Source organism: Cherax quadricarinatus, chromosome 13 (genome assembly GCF_038502225.1).
Source record: "Cherax quadricarinatus isolate ZL_2023a chromosome 13, ASM3850222v1, whole genome shotgun sequence".
NCBI classification, from domain to species: Eukaryota; Metazoa; Arthropoda; class Malacostraca; order Decapoda; family Parastacidae; genus Cherax; species Cherax quadricarinatus.
This window is the reverse complement of record NC_091304.1, coordinates 50,400,213-50,420,385: the sequence shown is the minus strand read 5'-3', so window position 1 is coordinate 50,420,385 and position 20,173 is coordinate 50,400,213. Positions and strand designations below refer to the sequence as shown.

Here is a 20,173-nt window from a genome sequence, read left to right as displayed (position 1 = left end):
TCATTATTTACCTTAAAATGTTTGAAGTCTTAATGTAGGGCGAGAGGTGAATAGTACGTATTTGTAGGAAGTCAGGTGTAGGGCTCCCTGTTCCAAACTTAGTACATGATATTTAAAGCAGCCCAGAGCGATAAAATACACATACAGTACACTCATTATTTACCTTAAAATGTGTGTAGTCTTAATTAATGTAGGATGAGAGGCAAGTAGTATTTATTTGTAGGAAGTCAGGTGTAGGTAGCCAGTAGATGTTGCCTGTCTGGGCTACATAGCTACACTTTACATAGCTATACGATATTTAATGCAGCCCAGAGCTATATTATTACCATTGACCTACCTTGTTCACTGAGTTTAATCATTTCTAACAACTACCTTTAGATGCCATCATAAATGAAATGAGAAGTAATGAGAATTCATGAAAAGGATTGTAAATAAAGCAGAATGCGTTAAGGGGAGTGACTGGGCCAAACACAGATTCATACGCAAAATTTTGGAAAGTTTCGAGGCATAATAGAGAGATGTGCTCACGGAGAATGTAAACAAACTGGGTGGGGCGCGCAGTATTAGAAAGATGGGGAGCTGTATAGAGAGTTTTGGTCATAATTTGAAAAAGCCGTATTAGCAGAATGCCGTAAGGTAAAACACCGTAAAGTGGAGCCCTACTGTACATCATCAGCAGCTGTAATTACCTGAATCAGATCAACACTAAGTCATTTTAGTAAACAGTAAGCCTCATGTCTTCCTCCTCAAGGACTGAGTAATCTTCTCGATCTTCTGTTCCAGCTCCTAGCTTAAGAAAACCTTGATTGCATAAGAGCAAATTTACATAACAGTGAATCACTTCTACAAATGGTGTCATTGCCTAAAAGTGAATTTGCATACAGCAAATAAACAGTTCAAAGACACCTGATATAAACAGTATTTCTCCATATTTTTTTTTTTTACTTTACAAAATAAATATGGAACAATATAGTCCAATATATGTCTTATCTTTGACCATTTCATATAAATTTTATTTGTAACATGCATACATGACTTGAGTCCTGGAAATGGGAAGTACAATGCCTGCACTTTTTGGGATATTGGCATTTGGAGGGATATGTTGTGTATCTTTATATTGTATGCTTCTAGACTAAGCTTGCATATAATGTGCGATGTCATTTTCTTTCTTTTTTGGGTCACTGCCTCGGTGGGAGTTGTTGAAAAAAAAAAAAAAAAAAAAAATACATGTCATGACTAGTTCTCTAATAAATGACACTCAGTCCATTTATTCCTTTCTTTATTTCCTTCACCATCAGTCGCTAAACCAATCCTTTGTTGATGCAGCATTAAATTACTACTTTCCACTTATATGTGGACTAAGAGTTCAGAAGACTAGTGACTATCCATCATTATCACTGCAGGAAATGGCACATAGGTAAAAAAAAAAAAAAATAATAAAATTTTAATTATATTTACTGGAATAAAGTCTTTATAAAGTACAAAAACAAAACAGTTTGAGTCTTTAACTTTCTGAATACTCTATAGCAGCAGGTTATTTAAATCATCTTAAGGATATTCAAACATGTATACAGTAAAGGATAAAAAAATATGTAGTACTGCATTCTATTCAGTAACATTTGATGCAATGTACAATATTAATTTAGAGTTTCTTCGAGTCAGGTTTACCTGTCCCATGAAATGACTCGCTGAATACCAAATATTTTTGTCTTTCTTATTAACTATGCTTTCATTTCATGTAAATTTGAATGGATCAAGTGTACATATAAATGCTAAGAAACAATATTCCAATCTGATGTTAAGCATTTTTGTTATTGTAAACAACAACTCCTCGGTGGATCATGTCAGGAATCTCAACAGCAAGCCATGGACCAAGCTGTTAAAAAAAAAAAGAGTTTTAATGTATTATACTGTGTTGTATACATGTACTGCACTCTTAAAAGAAAATCTTTAACTCCAAAAATACATTTTAGTCGATTGTAACAGACTATAACTAGAGGACCATAAAAATATTTTAGTAGTAAAGAAATTCCAATGCATTAATTGAAATTTTAGGCCAGCTTTCAAATAGAGATGGTAATGATAAAGAAATTTATTATAATATATTGTAAACTCCTAGATAGTAGGCTGGTAGACAGCAATCACCCAGGGAGGTACTACCATCCTGCCAAGTGAGTGTAAAACAGAAACCTGTAGTTGTTGTACATGATGGTAGGAATGCTGGTGTCTTTTTTCTGTTTCATAAACATGCAAGATTTCAGGCATGTCTTGGAACTTCTACTTACACTTAGGTCACACTACACATCTTCACTACACATCACTAAATGTGACCTTCAGTGCACCATATGTCTTCACAACACAACACTAAACATCTCAATTAGACAACCTTGTAATTCTTTCTTTCATAATTCTTATTTATCTTCACAGATTATCTCACTGTTTCTTCTCTTTGCATTATTTATCTTTACTATATTTCACAGCAAGCTCTAAACCTGTGTGACCCATGCAGCAAACCATCATTACTCTCCATTACTCATCTCACTCTTGTCCATTTTCCCCCAAAGAATAAAATAATAAATAAACCTGTATTTCCTTAAAAAAAAAAAAAATTTACTATACCATTAGGATTTTGGTTGTCAGAATCTTTCCATCAAAAAAATTTTTTTTTTTATAAAATAAGAAATCCTTTTCATTCTATAAAAGTCCATCCACCCTCTTCTTTTCTCTTCTGTTTAGACATGGGAACACCAGGCAACGGCATAAGATTTTTGTATTTATGCTTGATCCGACGCACCCAGGAGGACTGTGGGTCGGACCAACATGGCTATCTCTCCCAGTTCCAAAACTCCAATTGTTCAGCAGCCTGGGTCCACACTGCTTCTAGTCCAGCCACCTCGCTGGTCTTTGTTATCCTGAAGGGATCTTCCCTCCACTGTAATTCTGCTTCACTCTGGAATCCACGTCGCTTCTGGCGGAGGTACTTCATGATGGGCTTGTTGGGACAAATTTTGATTTTGACGTGAGTTCCTGGGTCGAGCTGAAGGAAGTCATTAATAACACAGTCATTTATTTCAATTTGTACTTTATGTATGTGGTGGACCGCCTCCTTTCGGGATTCAAGTTTTTTTAGTATCGCTATTTTTATAAAAGTGATATTGATTTTTCCATTAAAATCCTTTGGAACCTCGACTGAGTCTTCCTGCACATACCAAGGCCGTGTGAAATAGATGACTCCAGTGTCATCCATAGATTGAGAAGTGGAAGCAGCCATTGTCACTTTCCAGATACTTGTTTTTATCTTTCAATGTATGTATATTTACCGCTTGAAAATAAGCTGATAAATAATTGTTGGGTTATGCTATTTGCAGTAGTGATGATATGATATTTGTAGTAATGATAATAAATATAGTTAAGCTAGAATGTTTGTAGTGAGGATATGATATTTAGAGTAATGATAATAAATATAATTTAGTTAGGGTGTTTGTAGTGAGGTTATGATATTTGGAGTAATTATAATATATATAGTTACCTTAGGATAACTATATATATTAGGTTTCCTTGTATTTTCTTCCTAGTTCTTGTTCTTGTTTAGTTCCTCATATCTCTATTTGGAAGTGGAATATAATTCTTCCTCCGTAGGAGGCGAATAAAATGTGGGGAGCACGGGGCTATTACTCCATCTCCTACATACATTACTAAATTTAAAAAGAGAAACCATTTTTTTCTTTTTCTTTTCAATAAGCACAACTTAATACTATACACAAAAAACACAGAGCTTTCAAACTCTCGATGAGCTACTGTTTGGCATTCATGCAACTTTAAGTGTCAGGTGCAACTTTGGGAGGCAATCAAGTTCAATCCAAGGAGAACATAGTTCTGATTACTTGGATCAAGAGCCACTTAGCAGCATCTAGAAACTTCCCTTGAAAAAATCCTTCCCATGTGGTGCATTATGTGATGCAGTACAGTAACAGAGTACACAGGAGTCTAGTACTGCATCAGGTTCCATGGTGTGGGGACAAAACATTAATTGTAACAAGCAAATACAGAAGATTCACCCAAGTATATCAACACCAGAAGTATTGATGCAAGATGCTACAAAGCGCATGCGTGAGTGTGCAAGTGCATGGATGGATAAAGTTATTTGCCTTCACATATGTCTCAATGCACCAACCTCCTTGATTTTTTTTCCCCCTTGTCTACTCCATAATTTAACTTGTATTTTATAGACTTATCTACTGACAGATCCACTCCTAAATATCTAAACACATCTATTCCCTCCACATTTCCTCTCTCCAATCTAATATCCAAACTTTCATTGCAGAAACTTTTTATTACTCTCGTCATCTTGTTCTTTCTTATAGTACATATTTGCTTTAACATGTCCACTCAAATACCTCCACTAACCTTCCCAACCTCTCTTTGAATCTCCTAAGAAACAGTGTCATTGGTACAAAGCAATAGTAACAACTCTTACTTTGTCTCTAATTTGTCATCTTTTAATCCCATACCTCTCCAACACACTAGCATTCACAACTTTTACAGCCCCATCTATAAATATGCATGTACAGTACTGTGCATATAAAGCAAAATGTAGAAAAATCATAAAAGGACATAAAGTCAAAATAAAATTGTAAATGTTATATGAAAATGTTAAGGATAGTAAAGGTTGACAAACTGATAAGTTGTGCAGTATCTAACCATTTCTGGCACTATGCATATCGAAACAAGCAATTTCTAATATTCAAATGAAAACATCACAAGCACATTACTGGTACATTTTAAACTAAGACTGTACTTACTCCAAGTGCCATTGCATGAGCAATACCGAATTTAGGTACATTTCGAGCCCAAAGTGGTTTGAAATGATCTGTCAAGCAAATACGTCCACCTCGATACATCTTGGCAGTCTTTCCATCTAGTTCGGGCAATGTTATCTCAGGAGCTGTAGCTGGATATGTCACAGGAATCTGGAAGCAAGCCACTGCCATCAGTCTCTACTATTTCCAATTTTTCTGGGATGGGAACACCCACCAGGAAATATTTTTTTAACAAAACAGGCCACCTCCCACCAAAGGTGACCCCTTTCCCTCCCTCCAAAAAAAAAAAAATCACAATCATTCATTCAATTGCTGTCTTGCCAAAAAAATGTTAGAATCACAATTCAGATGACCCTAACTCTTCAAAATGCAGGTACAGTATTGTCCACCTCCAGCCAACCAGTTTCCTTGAATCCCTTCATAAATGTTACCATACTCACAGTGCAACTGCATGACAAATCATGAAAATCACTTGTCTCCAATTAATCCAATCTAACACACTTGCACAAACTTGCTGGATGCTCAAGCCTCTAGTACTCTAGAGCCTCCTTTATCCATCCCCCTCCAACTCTTCCTCAGGAAACCCCTACCCCTATTATACATCTGTAAGGCAATATTTTTATTATTAACACACTGGCCGATTCCCACCAAGGCAGGGTGGCCCGAAAAAGAAAAACTTTCACCATCATTCACTCCATCACTGTCTTGCCAGAAGGGTGCTTTACACTACAGTTTTTAAACTGCAACATTAACACCCCTCCTTCAGAGTGCAGGCACTGTACTTCCCATCTCCAGGACTCAAGTCCGGCCTGCCGGTTTCCCTGAATCCCTTCATAAGTGTTACTTTGCTCACACTCCAACAGCACGTCAAGCATTAAAAACCATTTGTCTCCATTCACTCCTATCAAACACACTCACGCATGCCCGCTGGAAGTCCAAGCCCCTCGCACACAAAACCTCCTTTATCCCCTCCCTCCAACCTTTCCTAGGCCGACCCCTACCCCACCTTCGTTCCGCTACAGACTGATACACTCTTGAAGTCATTCTGTTTCGCTCCATTCTCTCTACATGTCCGAACCACCTCAGCAACCCTTCCTCAGCCCTCTGGACAACAGTTTTGGCAATCCCGCAACTCCTCCTAACTTCCAAACTACGAATTCTCTGCATTATATTCACACCACACATTGCCCTCAGACATGACATCTCCACTGCCTCCAGCCTTCTCCTCGCTGCAACATTCATCACAATATAAACTAATGTAATTGATGGAAAACAATACCAACAAGTTGATGAATAAAACACATGCAACATTTTTGTATCTTCACAGCCAAAACACCTCGTTTGCACAGCATTATTCTTCAACTGAATACAGACGAATACAACAGGAGACAGTGGAAGTAATCAGTTCCTTAGCCTTGAAGGTGGAAGACAAGGTAATTAGTTCCTTGGACTTGAAGAAAGTATTCACTAACTTAATCTTGATGAATCTAAATATTCATCAAGACCAAGGCAATGAATACCTCCTCAACCACCTACTTCAAGGTTGTGGGACTGATTACCTTATCTTCCACTATTTTCCATATACTGTCTCAATAGTGAACTGAAAATGCCATGGCTTGGCAAAAGTTCATAAAAGTAAGGCTACCCAGGTGTTGCATATGTGTCTAATTAATCAATTTGTAAGTATACCATTAATGTAATGATGCAGTACACTAAGTCCTTACTACTGTCAGTAATGGCAATCATGAAGAAAATCTGTAGAAATACAATACCACAGGAGAAATGTAATATGAGATATGCAAAAAGCAGGTATCATGGCTCATGCTGAAATTAATACCACTGCTAATAATGGAAATGTTATTCAATTTATAAAAGCACATGAATGTTGGGCAGGTGTAAAATGTGTATTGAAAAGCATTAACCAGGATAACAAAAGGCCTTTCTTGAAGAGCTTACTGGAAGGATATGAAAAGTAGCAAAAAAAAAGAAGCTTCACATCAAATAGATGGCAAAGAGGTAGAAACATGGTTGCAGATGGAAAGAATGACACAGTAGTGATTTACTAATAAAAGACACTGGGCACACACATCTCACCAACAGCCACCTGTTTGCTAGTGCTCCTGCCCGCCTTCCCCTTCCCCGAGTAGTTTGCAGTATGCTGATGATTGAAATGTATTAAAAGTTTGACCACAGCTTAGGGCTTTCCAACTTTGTGATGCCTGTAGGGACCTCCAAGAAATTTTAGGAGAGTTTTCCCATATTAATATCTTAATGGGATTTTAACTGATGCCAGTTATTTTAATTCTGTATAATTTTACTTACTGCTGTTGAGTAATTTATTCAATGTAAATTTTATTTTTATTTTGAGTGTTGTACCAGCACATAATTTTTTTATTGCTAAAAGCAATGGGTGACCTGCAGTCAAAAAGCTCTCTGTAAATATCATGGTGACTGCCACAACCACCAAATACTACTAACTAAAAAGACAAAAAGGCAACAATAGCACAATCTGAAGAAATATATTCAGAAAAAGACAGAAAATCTCAGAAAACCACCTCACACTAAACAAAGCTCAACTGCCACAGAAACAGACAAAAAGCAATGAAAATAAGTAAATACCATGACAGTGAAATATGCAAATATAGAATAAGATGTAAGTACCTACACATTAGTAAGTGTTCCAATAGGTTTTGAAAGGAAAAGTGTCAATTTGATAAATATTAGAGACATTTTTACACCGAGATGTTCAAGTCATCATTGCAGATCACACTAACAGCACCGTTCAAGGCAGGTGAAATTGCTGACCTAGAAAATGTACAGAGAACCTTCACAGCACACACAACTGTGATAACACACCTCAGTTACTGGGAATGCTTAAAGTTCCTCAACCTGTACTCCCTAGAATGCAGGCGGGAGAGATACATGATTATGTACACTTGGAAAATCCTAGAGGGATTGGTACCAAACTTACACAAAAATCACTCCCTATGAAAGCACAAGACTCGGCAGATGATGCAACATCTCCCTAGAGAAAAGTAGGGGTGCCACTAGCATGCTAAGAGACAACCCAATAAGTGTCAAAGGCCCAAAACTGTTCAACTGCCTCCTAGCACACATATGGGAGATTACCAATAGACTTTTGGCTGTAGATTGAGACACTTATGCAGCATATGGGAATCTTTATTCAGGAAACGTTTCGCCACACAGTGGCTTCATCAGTCCAATACAAAGAGGAAGGCGTAAGGAGAGGAGGAGAATGAGGTAATCAGTCCCTCAACCTGGAGTCGAAGTCCATCAATCTTGTAGAATGTACAGCATAGGGCCGTAGACGTGGCTTATATACTGTAGTGAGGTGACGTGAAGCAGATGGAGGCGGGGTCATAGTGGTACCATCCACTAGTCGAGGTAGGTCTTCGTCCAAAGGTTGAACAAGTGTTGAAGAATTCTTTGTAACAAGACCCCATGATGCTGCCGTGTCTGACAGTTGTGATGAATGGTTTGAAAAACCGACAAGTTGAACATTGAGACACTGCAGCACTTTATTCAGGAAACACACAGTGGCTTCATCAGTCCAATACAAAGAGGAAGGCCAGTCCCTCAACCTGGAGTCGATGTGTTCAGCCATCAATCTTGTAGAATGTACAGCATGTAGGTGGCTTGTAAAGATTCATCGGGTTGCAAACCATGTCAGGCAGCAACACTAACAGCCTAGTACTGATCACTATGGCCCTGATCCACCATGAGGGCCTGGTACTCGATTGACCGAGTCGATTACCTCATTCTCCTCCTCTCCTTACGCCTTCCTCTTTGTATTGGAGCGTTGGCGAAACCCTGAATAAAGATTCCCATATGAAATCCTTTCAACTTGTCGGTTTTTCAGGTAAGAAGGCACTACTCCAGGTATCGGGTTGCATGTGGCCAAACTAACAGCCTACCCCTGTACCATGAGGTTTCTCAGTGAAAATAGGTATACTCCAGACACTTTTTGGTTTCAAATTCAAATTCAAAGTTTATTCTCTATAAGGATTACAATGCTGAGTTTACAGAATTTGGTTATTGTGTGGTTTACATGTAGTAAAATAATAATTACAGAGGGTACCACTACAACACCTAGCATGGCTAGGCATTTCGGGCAGACTTAGATTAATTCTTAAATTTAAAATATTACAAATTATGAGGTAAGTTGGTATTATGGCTAAGTGACTAAATACTAGTTTGTGAGTTTAGCAATGTGAATGCTTTTGTTTTGGCACAATACATAGTTTCAGTATTGGAGTGTCACAGGCCAACTTATGACTAGTTAGGATTCATTATTTTAAGATTGAGATTGATATTTCTGTTTATGGTCAAATGGGTGAGTGAGTGCAAGTGTGAACCACCAGGTGGTATTCGTGTAATTAGTTGACGGGGTGTATCAGGGAGATCAGATGTTTTCTAATGGTAGTTTTGAAGGTGATGAATGTGTCTGCAGTTCTAGAGTTTTCAGGTAGGGTGTTCCAGATTTTAGGGCCTTTGACATACATTGAATTTTTGTAAAGGTTTAGCCGGACACGGGGAATGTCATAGAGATGTTTGTGTCTGGTGTTATGCCTGTGGGTTCTGTCACAACTATCAAGAAAGCGTTTTAGGTCAAGGTTAATATTGGAATTTAAGGTCCTGTAGACGTAGATTGCATAGTAGTAAGTGTGGATGTACTGAACAAGGAGTAAGTTTAGATCTATGAAGAGTGGGGGGGGGGGGGGGTGTTGCCAGGGATGGGATTTCAAGGATCATCCCCTTCAATTCTGACTGGTTAAATTCTTAAAAAATAAAGACTTGCCTAAAATGAGTTAAAAATGTGCTAAATTAATGTGAAACATACTGAAAAATGTGCTAACATTATTAGTTATAAAAATAGCACATTATGCATTGCTCTCACTCTCCAATATACAGGTATAATTATTCTGCATCTGCTAAATCCTAATCAACTATCTCTTCCTCAGTGTGTGTAGCTGTTTCTTGTTCTGAGAGGCTGTGTTCCCTTTCTACTCAGTCTCAATGCATGCAAATGGATGCAAATGGCAGTTCTTGTGTATTACTACTGTATATCGGTATGTATCGTTATTTGAACCCCTCTTAACATACCACAATTTTACTCTTGCTCTTATATCTGATAATGTTCCCTTAATATCAGGATCGTTGGAGGCGAGTAAAAATATTGTTACCAGGTAGTTTGATGGTAAACAGGCGAGTTAGCCTACTGATACTACCCAAAGTCCATCTCACTCCATCACCTTAGCTTAGATTACTGTCTAGTATGGAAATGCTTCTCTAGGCTTAGGTTGAGGCCTATAAGCAATTTAACCTTTGCCTCTAAGATGCTGGGTAAATTTGAGAGACTTATTTTGGGGGAAAAACAGTCTTCGATGATGTAAAACACAATATCAAGAAAACTAATGCATGGTAAACAAAAATATTTTTTTAGGCAGAGAGAAAGTATCTAAAGGAAGGAGCTACAGAGATACATGGCAATGGAGCACAAGGAACTAGAAAGTAAATGGTAAGGTGATACCAACAAAATGTGGAAAGAAGAAGACAGTAACAGTTCAGGACATTTATTAAAGTTAACATTTTACTACAAGTGGCTTCCTCAGTTCTGAAGAAACCTCTTGTGGCAAAATATTTCCTTTAATAACATTGCTCTAACAAGTGAAGAGGCTTTCAATAAGAAACTGGACTACCACTTCCACTGAGTGCCATGTCAGCCAGACTGTGATAACTATGCAGACAAGTGGGTCACCAACAGCACCAGCCTGGTTGATCAGGCAATCAAGAGAAAAACCTGACCCTAGGCTGGGCTGTGAAGGTAGAAAAACTCTCAAAACAGGTCACAGGTACATCACCATGCACAGGAATCACACATGCCTCATTTATCAATCTATCAAGTTTATTCTCTATAAGGATTACAATGCGGGGTTTACAGATTTTGGATATTGTGTGGTTTACATGCTATAAAATACTAATTACAGAGGGGGCCACTAGGACACCTAGCATGGCTAGGCATTTCGGGCAGACTTAGATTAATTCTTAACTCTAAAATATTGCAAATTATGGAGTAAGTTGGCATTATGGCTAAGTGACTAAATCATAGTTTGTGAGTTTAGCAATGTGAATGCTTTTGTTTTGACACAATACATAGTTTCTATATTGGAGTATCACAGGCAAACTTATGACTAGTTAGGATTCATTATTTTATGATTAGGATTCGTATTTCTATGCTTATAGTCAAATGGGTGAGTATGTGTAAGTGTGAACCACCAGGTGGTTTTCATGTAGTTAGTCAACAGGGTATATCAGGGAGATAAGATGTTTTCTAACGGTAGTTTTGAAGGTGATGAATGTGTCTGCAGTTCTAGAGTTTTCAGGTAGGGTGTTCCAGATTTTAGGGCCTTTGACATACATTGAATTTTTGTAAAGGTTTAGTCGGACACAGGGAATGTCATAGAGATGTTTGTGTCTGGTGTTATGCCTGTGGGTTCTGTCACAACTATCAAGAAAGCATTTTATGTCAAGGTTAATATTGGAATTTAAGGTCCTGTAGATGTAGATTGCACAGTAGTAAGTGTGGATGTTCTGAACAGGGAGTAAGTTTAGATCTATGAAGAGTGGGGGGGGGGTATGTTGCCAGGGATGGGATTTAGTGATTATTCTTACTGAGGCTTTTATGCAAATGATGGATGACAAAGTATCATAAAGCAGCAAAACATAACTAAAAGGTATCTTCTTTAAATTTAAAGCTATACGTATTTTACTGTCAATTGATAAAATATGCAAAAAGCAAATATATTGTTCAAGGTTGATCTTAATTATGTAAAATAATAGTTTTTCATGTTTATATACAAAGCTAAGCCCAGTGTAGACAATTTCCAGGTATATGTTATATCAAAACAAGGAGTAAAACTTACATCAAATTCAACATCGAATTCATATTTGAGTAAATCTTGGATATACCAGCACTTGCCAAACCATCTTGTTCCTTCCTTATTACTCTCTAGTCTGAACCAATCATTGTCAGCATCTTTGTTGTTCTGTACATACTGTAATAGAGTGCAATAATGAAATTAACAAAACTGCAAATATAATGAAGCAATGCCTCACAATAATTTCAACAACTTTACAGCATTTCCATCTTTCACAGGGGCATACAAACATTACAATAAATTACTATCCTAAGAAAAATGCTATTAAAACAAAGTTTTAAAAGAATAAAATTCACAATACTGTGGTTGAAGCAAGTCACAAATAAGTTACACTTAGAGAGGAACTTTTACACTAAGTTTTACTTCATCCTGGATCACTTTTAAAACTGAGTGAAAAAAAAAATAGAGCTGAAAAGACCAAAAGACTTGTGGTTGTGGTGGTAGTTGGTATCTGTTGGTGGCAGTGGTGGTGGTAGAATAATAGAGCAGCAGAAGGGTCTACAAAACTCTCAATCCCACAGAAAACAAAAAAAAAAAGTCTCTATATTAAAATAAAAATTCTACGTTCGTTTTTTCTCTTTTCACATAATATTATACAAAATGTGTCTTTTTACACAACACAATTTTTAAGTGCAGGAATACCTCACTAATACGGCAGGTTAGGTTCCAGACTGTTGCCATAAAGCGAATATCACCTTAAAGCAAATCACAGCCTTTTTTTTTTCAATTGCCAATGCATATAAAAGCCTAAAAACATGTTTACACTATCGCTTATTAAGTGTGAAGCAGCAATAGGCCTAAAAAAGATGCAAAAATAATAAGAATAATGTTAAATAAAAAAAATTGCTGAAAACCATCTTACGGCCAAAGCAAGCACTGAAAATAATAAACATGAATATAATTGAAAGATGCCATATTAGCGAAGTGCTCTGAAGTGAGCGCTGTATTAATGAGATATGCCTGTACGTATATACTGTATTTATTTCAATGTTTATTTAAACATACAAAAAAGCATTGTTTGCTATGGTGTTGCATACAGTATCCCAGCCTCCTCAACACAAGAATGATCAGGTCTTATGCTAAGTCAAGCCAGGCATACCTTTCACAAAAACAGCATTAAAACATTAAATACTCATTACCCACAATTCTGCTATCTACATAACAATCAATGATTCAAGAAGACCCTATCTTAAGAATAACTTTTGCAGTAATAGTCTACCAATACCATATTTGCTGGGAAAAAAAAATCACTCCATTAATTTAATGACTGAAGAAGTCAAGCACATTAGGCATCAAGTGCTGGCCCTTCATTCATAACTTGGGCAAATCTTAGTGGTTTAGTGCAAAGTGGGGGTTCCACTATTCTTAAGCCAGCGGTGTGTTTGAAAACCTTGGCTGGCCATTGCCCTGTGAGTCAATTATACTAGTGTATTTTTATGTCATATCTAACCTAACACTCCACCAAGAGCAGCCAAATACTGTAAGTGGTGAAGTCTGTCTTGGGTACATTTTGCCTGAAGCACACAACCTGTAAATATATGTTATCAAAATTACCATTTTTTTTATTGAACTAGCAATGCATTCACTAAATTATTTCAAAAGTTACATTTAGTCAAACGTTAGATTATTTGTAAAATACCTTATCTCCTAAAGTCCAGACAAAGTGATCATTTGTACCAGTTCCCTGACAATGTAAAAATTAATCCTAAATTTATCCTATTTTGTGAGCATGATGGATCTGAAGCCAATTACCATTAAATAAAAAAAGTGCATGACATTTACAAGAAGTGGAATACTGCACCATTCATTCATGAAGGAAGACCTAATGCTATCTGCTATCTGAAAAGTGAAGGAACTATCTGGATGTTTCTAGAATTTTCCAGCTTTTCTCTACCACAATCTATTGCACTTTAGTCCTTTTATACAGAACTGTCACTTATATTAACAAATTTAACTTATTTTTACAAACAATAAATTGCACTTAAGTCATAATCTAAAACAGCTTCTCATCAACTACTGGCATGTAATTCATAACTATGGTCTTTGCAAAATTTAAAATCTAACACAACCTTGTAACACTTAAGTACTTTTTAAATTTTACTATTATAACTGCAAATCATAAGACCCTATAAACTGCAACATTCCCACCACACAATAGGGTAGGCACTTTACTGCTTGCCTCCAAAACTCAAGTCCACATAACAAGTTTCCCTGGCTCCCTTCATACATGCTACCTTGTCACACAAAACTAGTTTATGCACAGTATGTCAATTAGTAAAATACTATTGTATACTATACATGCAGCTAGTAAGAGTTACTTCATTCATGTTTGGGAATATCATGCAATACACCTGGAATACAATAATCCCCAATACCTTAATAAGAGCCTGATACTCTTCTTTAAGACGTGTCACCCAGGCCTCCTTATCTCTAGGTCCTGCCTTTGTCCGTAACAAAGGAATAGAACCTAGAGTCTTGCGTGTTACATCATCCACCATCTTAAGAAGGCAGAATCTGAAATTTAAGAAAAATTAAACTGCATACAAATATGATATATACTATATTTGGTCAAGAATTCTTTTGTTATCATACTGTACTTGGTTCAGTCATTATCCACTACTCAAAATGAAATACAGTATTCTATGTTCAAGTCAGTTTCACATTAACCCTTTTACTGTCACCACCTCCAAATTGAAAGCACTTCTGTGTCATCATTTTTTGAAAAAAAATTTATCTTCTAAAATAGTGTAAAGACTTTCCACAGGTAATGACACCTGAAATGCAAAATTTCATTTAATACTTATAGAATTATGCAGGCGCAAAGTTAGAGGTCAGGGAGCACTTAATGCAATAACAACTTTGCGCACTTTGAGGCCTATTTTAAGCCAAATTCAGTGCTCAATTCCCAGGTATTTTACTAGTATGCCTTGTGTACTATTTCTGCACTCTAGCAGGATTAATGAAGATTTTGTTTGTATTATTAACCCGGAGGGTTAGTAAACCACGACAACCCAATGAGGTATATTCTTCATCAGAGACTGTCCACCTTATTTCCTAGCAATGATAGTGCACAATACTGTAAAGTTCATAAATGAGACATGTGCAACACTTGGGTCTCTTTATTCTGAACGCGTTTTGCGAACCAGTGGTTTCATTAATTCATTACAGAGGTATCTGAAGGTTTAAACTGGAGAAAGCAAAGATGAGGTAATCAGTCCTGCAGCCTAGATAAATATATTTGCCACCTTATTCTTGATGAATCTGAAGCACAGGAAAGATAGATGCTTACACAGGCATCAAGTGTGGTGCAGCAGCTGAAGGCATCATCACCATGGGCAGATCCTCTAGTGGAAGTAGGTTATGCCCAAGAGCTGGGTCAGAGGTTAGCAAACAGGTGAAGGAAAACAGGAAAACGCCTACATAAGCATCCATGCATCTTCAGCCTATGCTTCAGATTCATTAAGACTAAGGTGATCACCTTAATCCTGAGAAGACTGGCCCCGTGACCTGGTGCCTAAAGCTCTTGCTTCACAGGCGAGGGTCTGGTTTCGATTCCTGGCATGTTTCCTTACACTGGTTGTCTATGCTCCCTATCAGTAAAATGGGTACCTGGGTATTAGTTGACTGGTATGGGTCGCATCCTAGGACAAAACTGACCTAATTTGCCTGAAATGCTCTGCATAACAAGCGGCTTTCTATGTAGTAGCATGTTATTGATGTCAGCTAGGCCTGTATACCTTGTACAATATACTTGTAGAAATTATTATTATTATTACGTTTCCACCCTTGCTGGGGATTGAACCACGGACACAATGTGTGTTAGGCGAGAGCGTTGCCTACACTGTTGAGTTACTTAACTGTTATAATTTTTAAGGTTATAATCATGCCTGGTTTACACTTTATCTTAAAACTAGGTTTTAAATAAGCTATTACAAGGATCCTAATGAATGTAAGTCACTTTGCCTGATTTTTATTTGGGGTTATCCTTGGTAATTTACATATATGTTACTATGTATGATAATCGTAATCCCCTAAATCTGTACTCACCTATATGTGGTTACAGGGGTCGATTCACAGCTCCTGTACTTAAATAAACTTACTTGATTCCCTCCCCCAGGATGCGACCCATCAGTCACAAGGACGTAAGACGACTGGTACAAACTTCAACTTACAGTTAGTAAAGTCAAACCTTTACTCTCCTATGTGCTTCTTAATCCTGCATCCTTTTCATCCATCCTATGGGTTCCTTAATCCTGTATTATCTTAACCCAGGAAGCCTGGTCTAAGACCGGGCTGCGGGGAATCCCCAGACGCACATAAGAGGGAGTTAACCCCAATATGTTTGTCTTAATTAAAACAATTTTTCAGCTACTTAAGTTACAATATTATTTACCTTGACTTTATGTGTCAGAAACAGTGTTGGTCCCTGGCCAGCTGTTTTGTTGTCAACACAAGTGAAGTGAAGTGACAGCAGCAACAGCAGCAGCAGCAGCAGGTGACAGCTGCCAGTGCTCGCCACACTGCTGCTCTTGCTGCCATCTCTCGGTCATAATCTATACTGCTTCTACTTTTACTTCTTGCTGCTTCCACTTCTTGCTGCTTCCACTTCTTGCTGCTTCCACTTCTTGCTGCTTCCACTTCTTGCTGCTTTTACTTCTTGTTGTTTCTACTTATTATTGCTTGTACTTCTTACTGCTTCTACTTATTATTGCTTGTACTTCTTACTGCTTCTACTTATTATTGCTTGTACTTCTTACTGCTTCTACTTATTATTGCTTGCACTTCTTACTGCTTCTACTTATTATTGCTTGCACTTCTTACTGCTTCTACTTATTATTGCTTGCACTTCTTACTGCTTCTACTTATTATTGCTTGCACTTCTTACTGCTTCTACTTATTATTGCTTGTGCTGCTTACTGCCTGTACTTCTTATTGCTTCTACTTCTTACTGTTTGTACTTTTTACTGCTTCTACTTCTTACTGCTTCTACTTTTTACTGCTTCTACTTCTTACTGCTTCTACTTTTTACTGCTTCTACTTCTTACTGCTGGTACTTTTTACTGCTTCTACTTCTTACTGCTTCTACTTTTTACTGCTTCTACTTCTTACTGCTTCTACTTTTTACTGCTTCTACTTCTTACTGCTTCTACTTTTTACTGCTTCTACTTCTTACTGCTTCTACTTTTTACTGCTTCTACTTCTTACTGCTTTTACTTCTTACTTCTTGGACTTGTTACTGCTTCTACTTGTTACTGCTTCTACTTCTTGCTGGTTCTTCTTCTTACTGTTTATGCTACTAAATTACTAATGGTCATCAGCACCCACCTTTCGCTAAATAATAATAATAATAATAATAATAATAATAATAATAATAATAATAATAATAATAATAATAATAATAGTATTAACAACAACATACATAGCAACACCTACCTAATGATGGAAAAAAATCTACAACATTAGATGTAGGTTTATCTAGGCACAGGTACACATAAGTACAATTACCATACATAGTGTAAATTACCTACGATAACCCCCCCCCCCAAATAAAAATTTGCTGGTTTCCATTGGCAGCACCGTCAGCACAACCCGACACTCCTCGCAGAGAGGCACCAAGAAACTCCTATTGATATAAGCAAGTAAGTAAGTTTATTGAGGTATACACAAATACAGTTACATAGAATTATCATACATAGCAGCATATGTGTAGAGAACCTAGGATAACCCAAAAAAAAGTCAGAGTGACTTATTTCCATTGGGGTTCTTTATTCTTTTCGAAAAATTTCCGACTACGTACTACTTGCACATCCAGGAATCCTGGATTGTCATGTCCGTAGAGGCTTAATTATCTTTTTATGGAAACCAAGAGAGTGTTCTTTAATGAAAGTCACCTATGTTTGATGTGCTTGAGAATAGCATTTAAAAAAGCTTAAAATAATTGCATAAACATTAAGAGTGTGTAGAATTGAATAAAAGTTGTAGTTTAATGTGTTAACTTGAGAATTCTTAGCGATCTAAGCTGTGTGATAATACCCATTTTATATTTTATAAAACTGGAAAATTGTCGCCAACACAGTCCAATTACAATTCGTAATTGCCTCTTACGCCGGCACTGAAAGTTTGAAGCCGATATAAAGAGGCAGCCTCGAGTAATCCCATGGAAACCAATATCACGATTTATTCAATACAACTGACAAATTTAAATGTATATACGCTGAAGTCAATTCGAACTTTCCACTAAGTGTAATATATGTGTTGAGTTTCAAGGTGATCAGAAGTGTTTTGCAGTTTTTACACAGAAACTGATATCCCAGTTTGCTTGATAAAATTAGCAAATTTGGACAGCGTGATAACAATGCTAACATTTCAATTCCATTTTTTAATTGTTATTAACTTATTATATTGGCGAATTTACACATATGCAGCCTAAATATATAGTGTATTATTCTTCTCATAAAAGGAATGCAGAAATAGAGGTTTGAAGTAGATCAGGAAAGACAATCTCCATTAACTGAATGGAAATCAATATCACAATTTGTTTAATAAAATTGGCCAATTGGAGGTTACAAAGCCCACTAACAACATAACCTTTTAGTTGAGCTAAACACACCACACCAATTCTAGAAGAGGAATTCTCCAGCAATCATACCGAATCCCATGATTTCAAGGTTGTTGGCCTGTACATTGCAGAGTCACTTGTTTGCACAGAACTGCTTAATGCCTCAAATGACGTAGTGGAAGTTTTAGCAGTAAAGGTCGAGAACCAAAACCTAGTCATTGTGGTAGTCTACAAGCCTCCGGATGCAACATCCCAGCAATTCCAGGAACAGCTGTTAAAAATTGACCACTGTCTGGAAAATCTTCCAGCTCCTGCACCCAACATCTTGCTCCTGGGGGATTTCAACTTAAGGCACCTAAAATGGAGGAATATAGCAAATAATATTGTTGCAGTAATAACACCAGGAGGCAGCTCTGATGAAAACTCACACTCACACGAGCTTTTAAATCTCTGCACAAAATTCAATTTAAACCAGCAAATAATAGAGCCTACTAGACTGGAGAATACACTAGACCTCATCTTCACTAACAATGATGATCTGATAAGAAATGTCACCATATCAAAAACAATATACTCAGATCACAACATAATTGAGGTTCAGACATGTATGCGTGGAGCCCCAGACCGACAAAATGAGACTAGTCACGAGGGAGCATTCACCAAATTCAACTTCAATAACAAAAACATAAAGTGGGACCAAGTAAACCAAGTCCTAACCGATATAAGCTGGGAAGATATACTAAGCAACACAGACCCAAACTTATGCCTAGAACAGATTAACTCGGTGGCACTCGATGTATGCACAAGGCTTATTCCTCTAAGAAAAAGGAGGAGTAGATGTAAAACAGAAAGAGACAGGCGCTCCCTTTACAGGCGACGGAAAAGAATAACAGAGCGGCTAAAAGAGGTCAATATATCTCAAATGCGCAGGGAGACACTGGTCAGAGAAATAGCAAGCATCGAACTTAAGCTAAAAGAATCCTTTAGGAGTCAGGAATCGCGGGAAGAACTAAAAGCCATAAATGAAATCGAAAGAAACCCAAAGTATTTCTTCTCCTATGCCAAATCAAAATCGAGAACAACGTCCAGTATTGGGCCCCTACTTAAACAAGATGGGTCCTACACAGATGACAACAAGGAAATGAGTGAGCTACTCAAGTCCCAATATGACTCAGTTTTTAGCAAGCGCTAACCAGACTGAGAGTCGAAGATCAAAATGAATTTTTTATGAGAGAGCCACAAAATTTGATTAACACAAGCCTATCCGATGTTATCCTGACGCCAAATGACTTCGAACAGGCGATAAATGACATGCCCATGCACTCTGCCCCAGGGCCAGACTCATGGAACTCTGTGTTCATCAAGAACTGCAAGAAGCCCCTATCACGAGCCTTTTCCATCCTATGGAGAGGGAGCATGGACACGGGGGTCGTCCCTCAGTTACTAAAAACAACAGACATAGCCCCACTCCACAAAGGGGGCAGTAAAGCAACAGCAAAGAACTACAGACCAATAGCACTAACATCCCATATCATAAAAATCTTTGAAAGGGTCCTAAGAAGCAAGATCACCATCCATCTAGAAACCCATCAGTTACACAACCCAGGGCAACATGGGTTTAGAACAGGTCGCTCCTGTCTGTCTCAACTACTGGATCACTACGACAAGGTCCTAAATGCACTAGAAGACAAAAAGAATGCAGATGTAATATATACAGACTTTGCAAAAGCCTTCGACAAGTGTGACCATGGCGTAATAGCGCACAAAATGCGCGCTAAAGGAATAACAGGAAAAGTCGGTCGATGGATCTATAATTTCCTCACTAACAGAACACA

The 20,173-nt window shown here is 37.4% G+C and overlaps 1 protein-coding gene across 1 annotated transcript; it reads right to left on the bottom strand.

The window, feature by feature from the left end:
* Window positions 1-1,437: 1,437 nt before the first annotated feature.
* Window positions 1,438-16,312, bottom strand: Ufc1 (Ubiquitin-fold modifier conjugating enzyme 1). Its single transcript, XM_070084707.1, has 5 exons — window positions 16,173-16,312; window positions 14,155-14,293; window positions 11,765-11,896; window positions 4,803-4,970; window positions 1,438-1,876 (listed from the first exon to the last, which is right to left on the bottom strand). Exons 2-5 carry the CDS (start codon window positions 14,275-14,277, stop codon window positions 1,799-1,801), a joined length of 501 nt encoding a protein of 166 aa, XP_069940808.1. The 5' UTR covers window positions 14,278-14,293; window positions 16,173-16,312; the 3' UTR covers window positions 1,438-1,798.
* Between the last annotated feature and the right edge of the window lie 3,861 nt (window positions 16,313-20,173).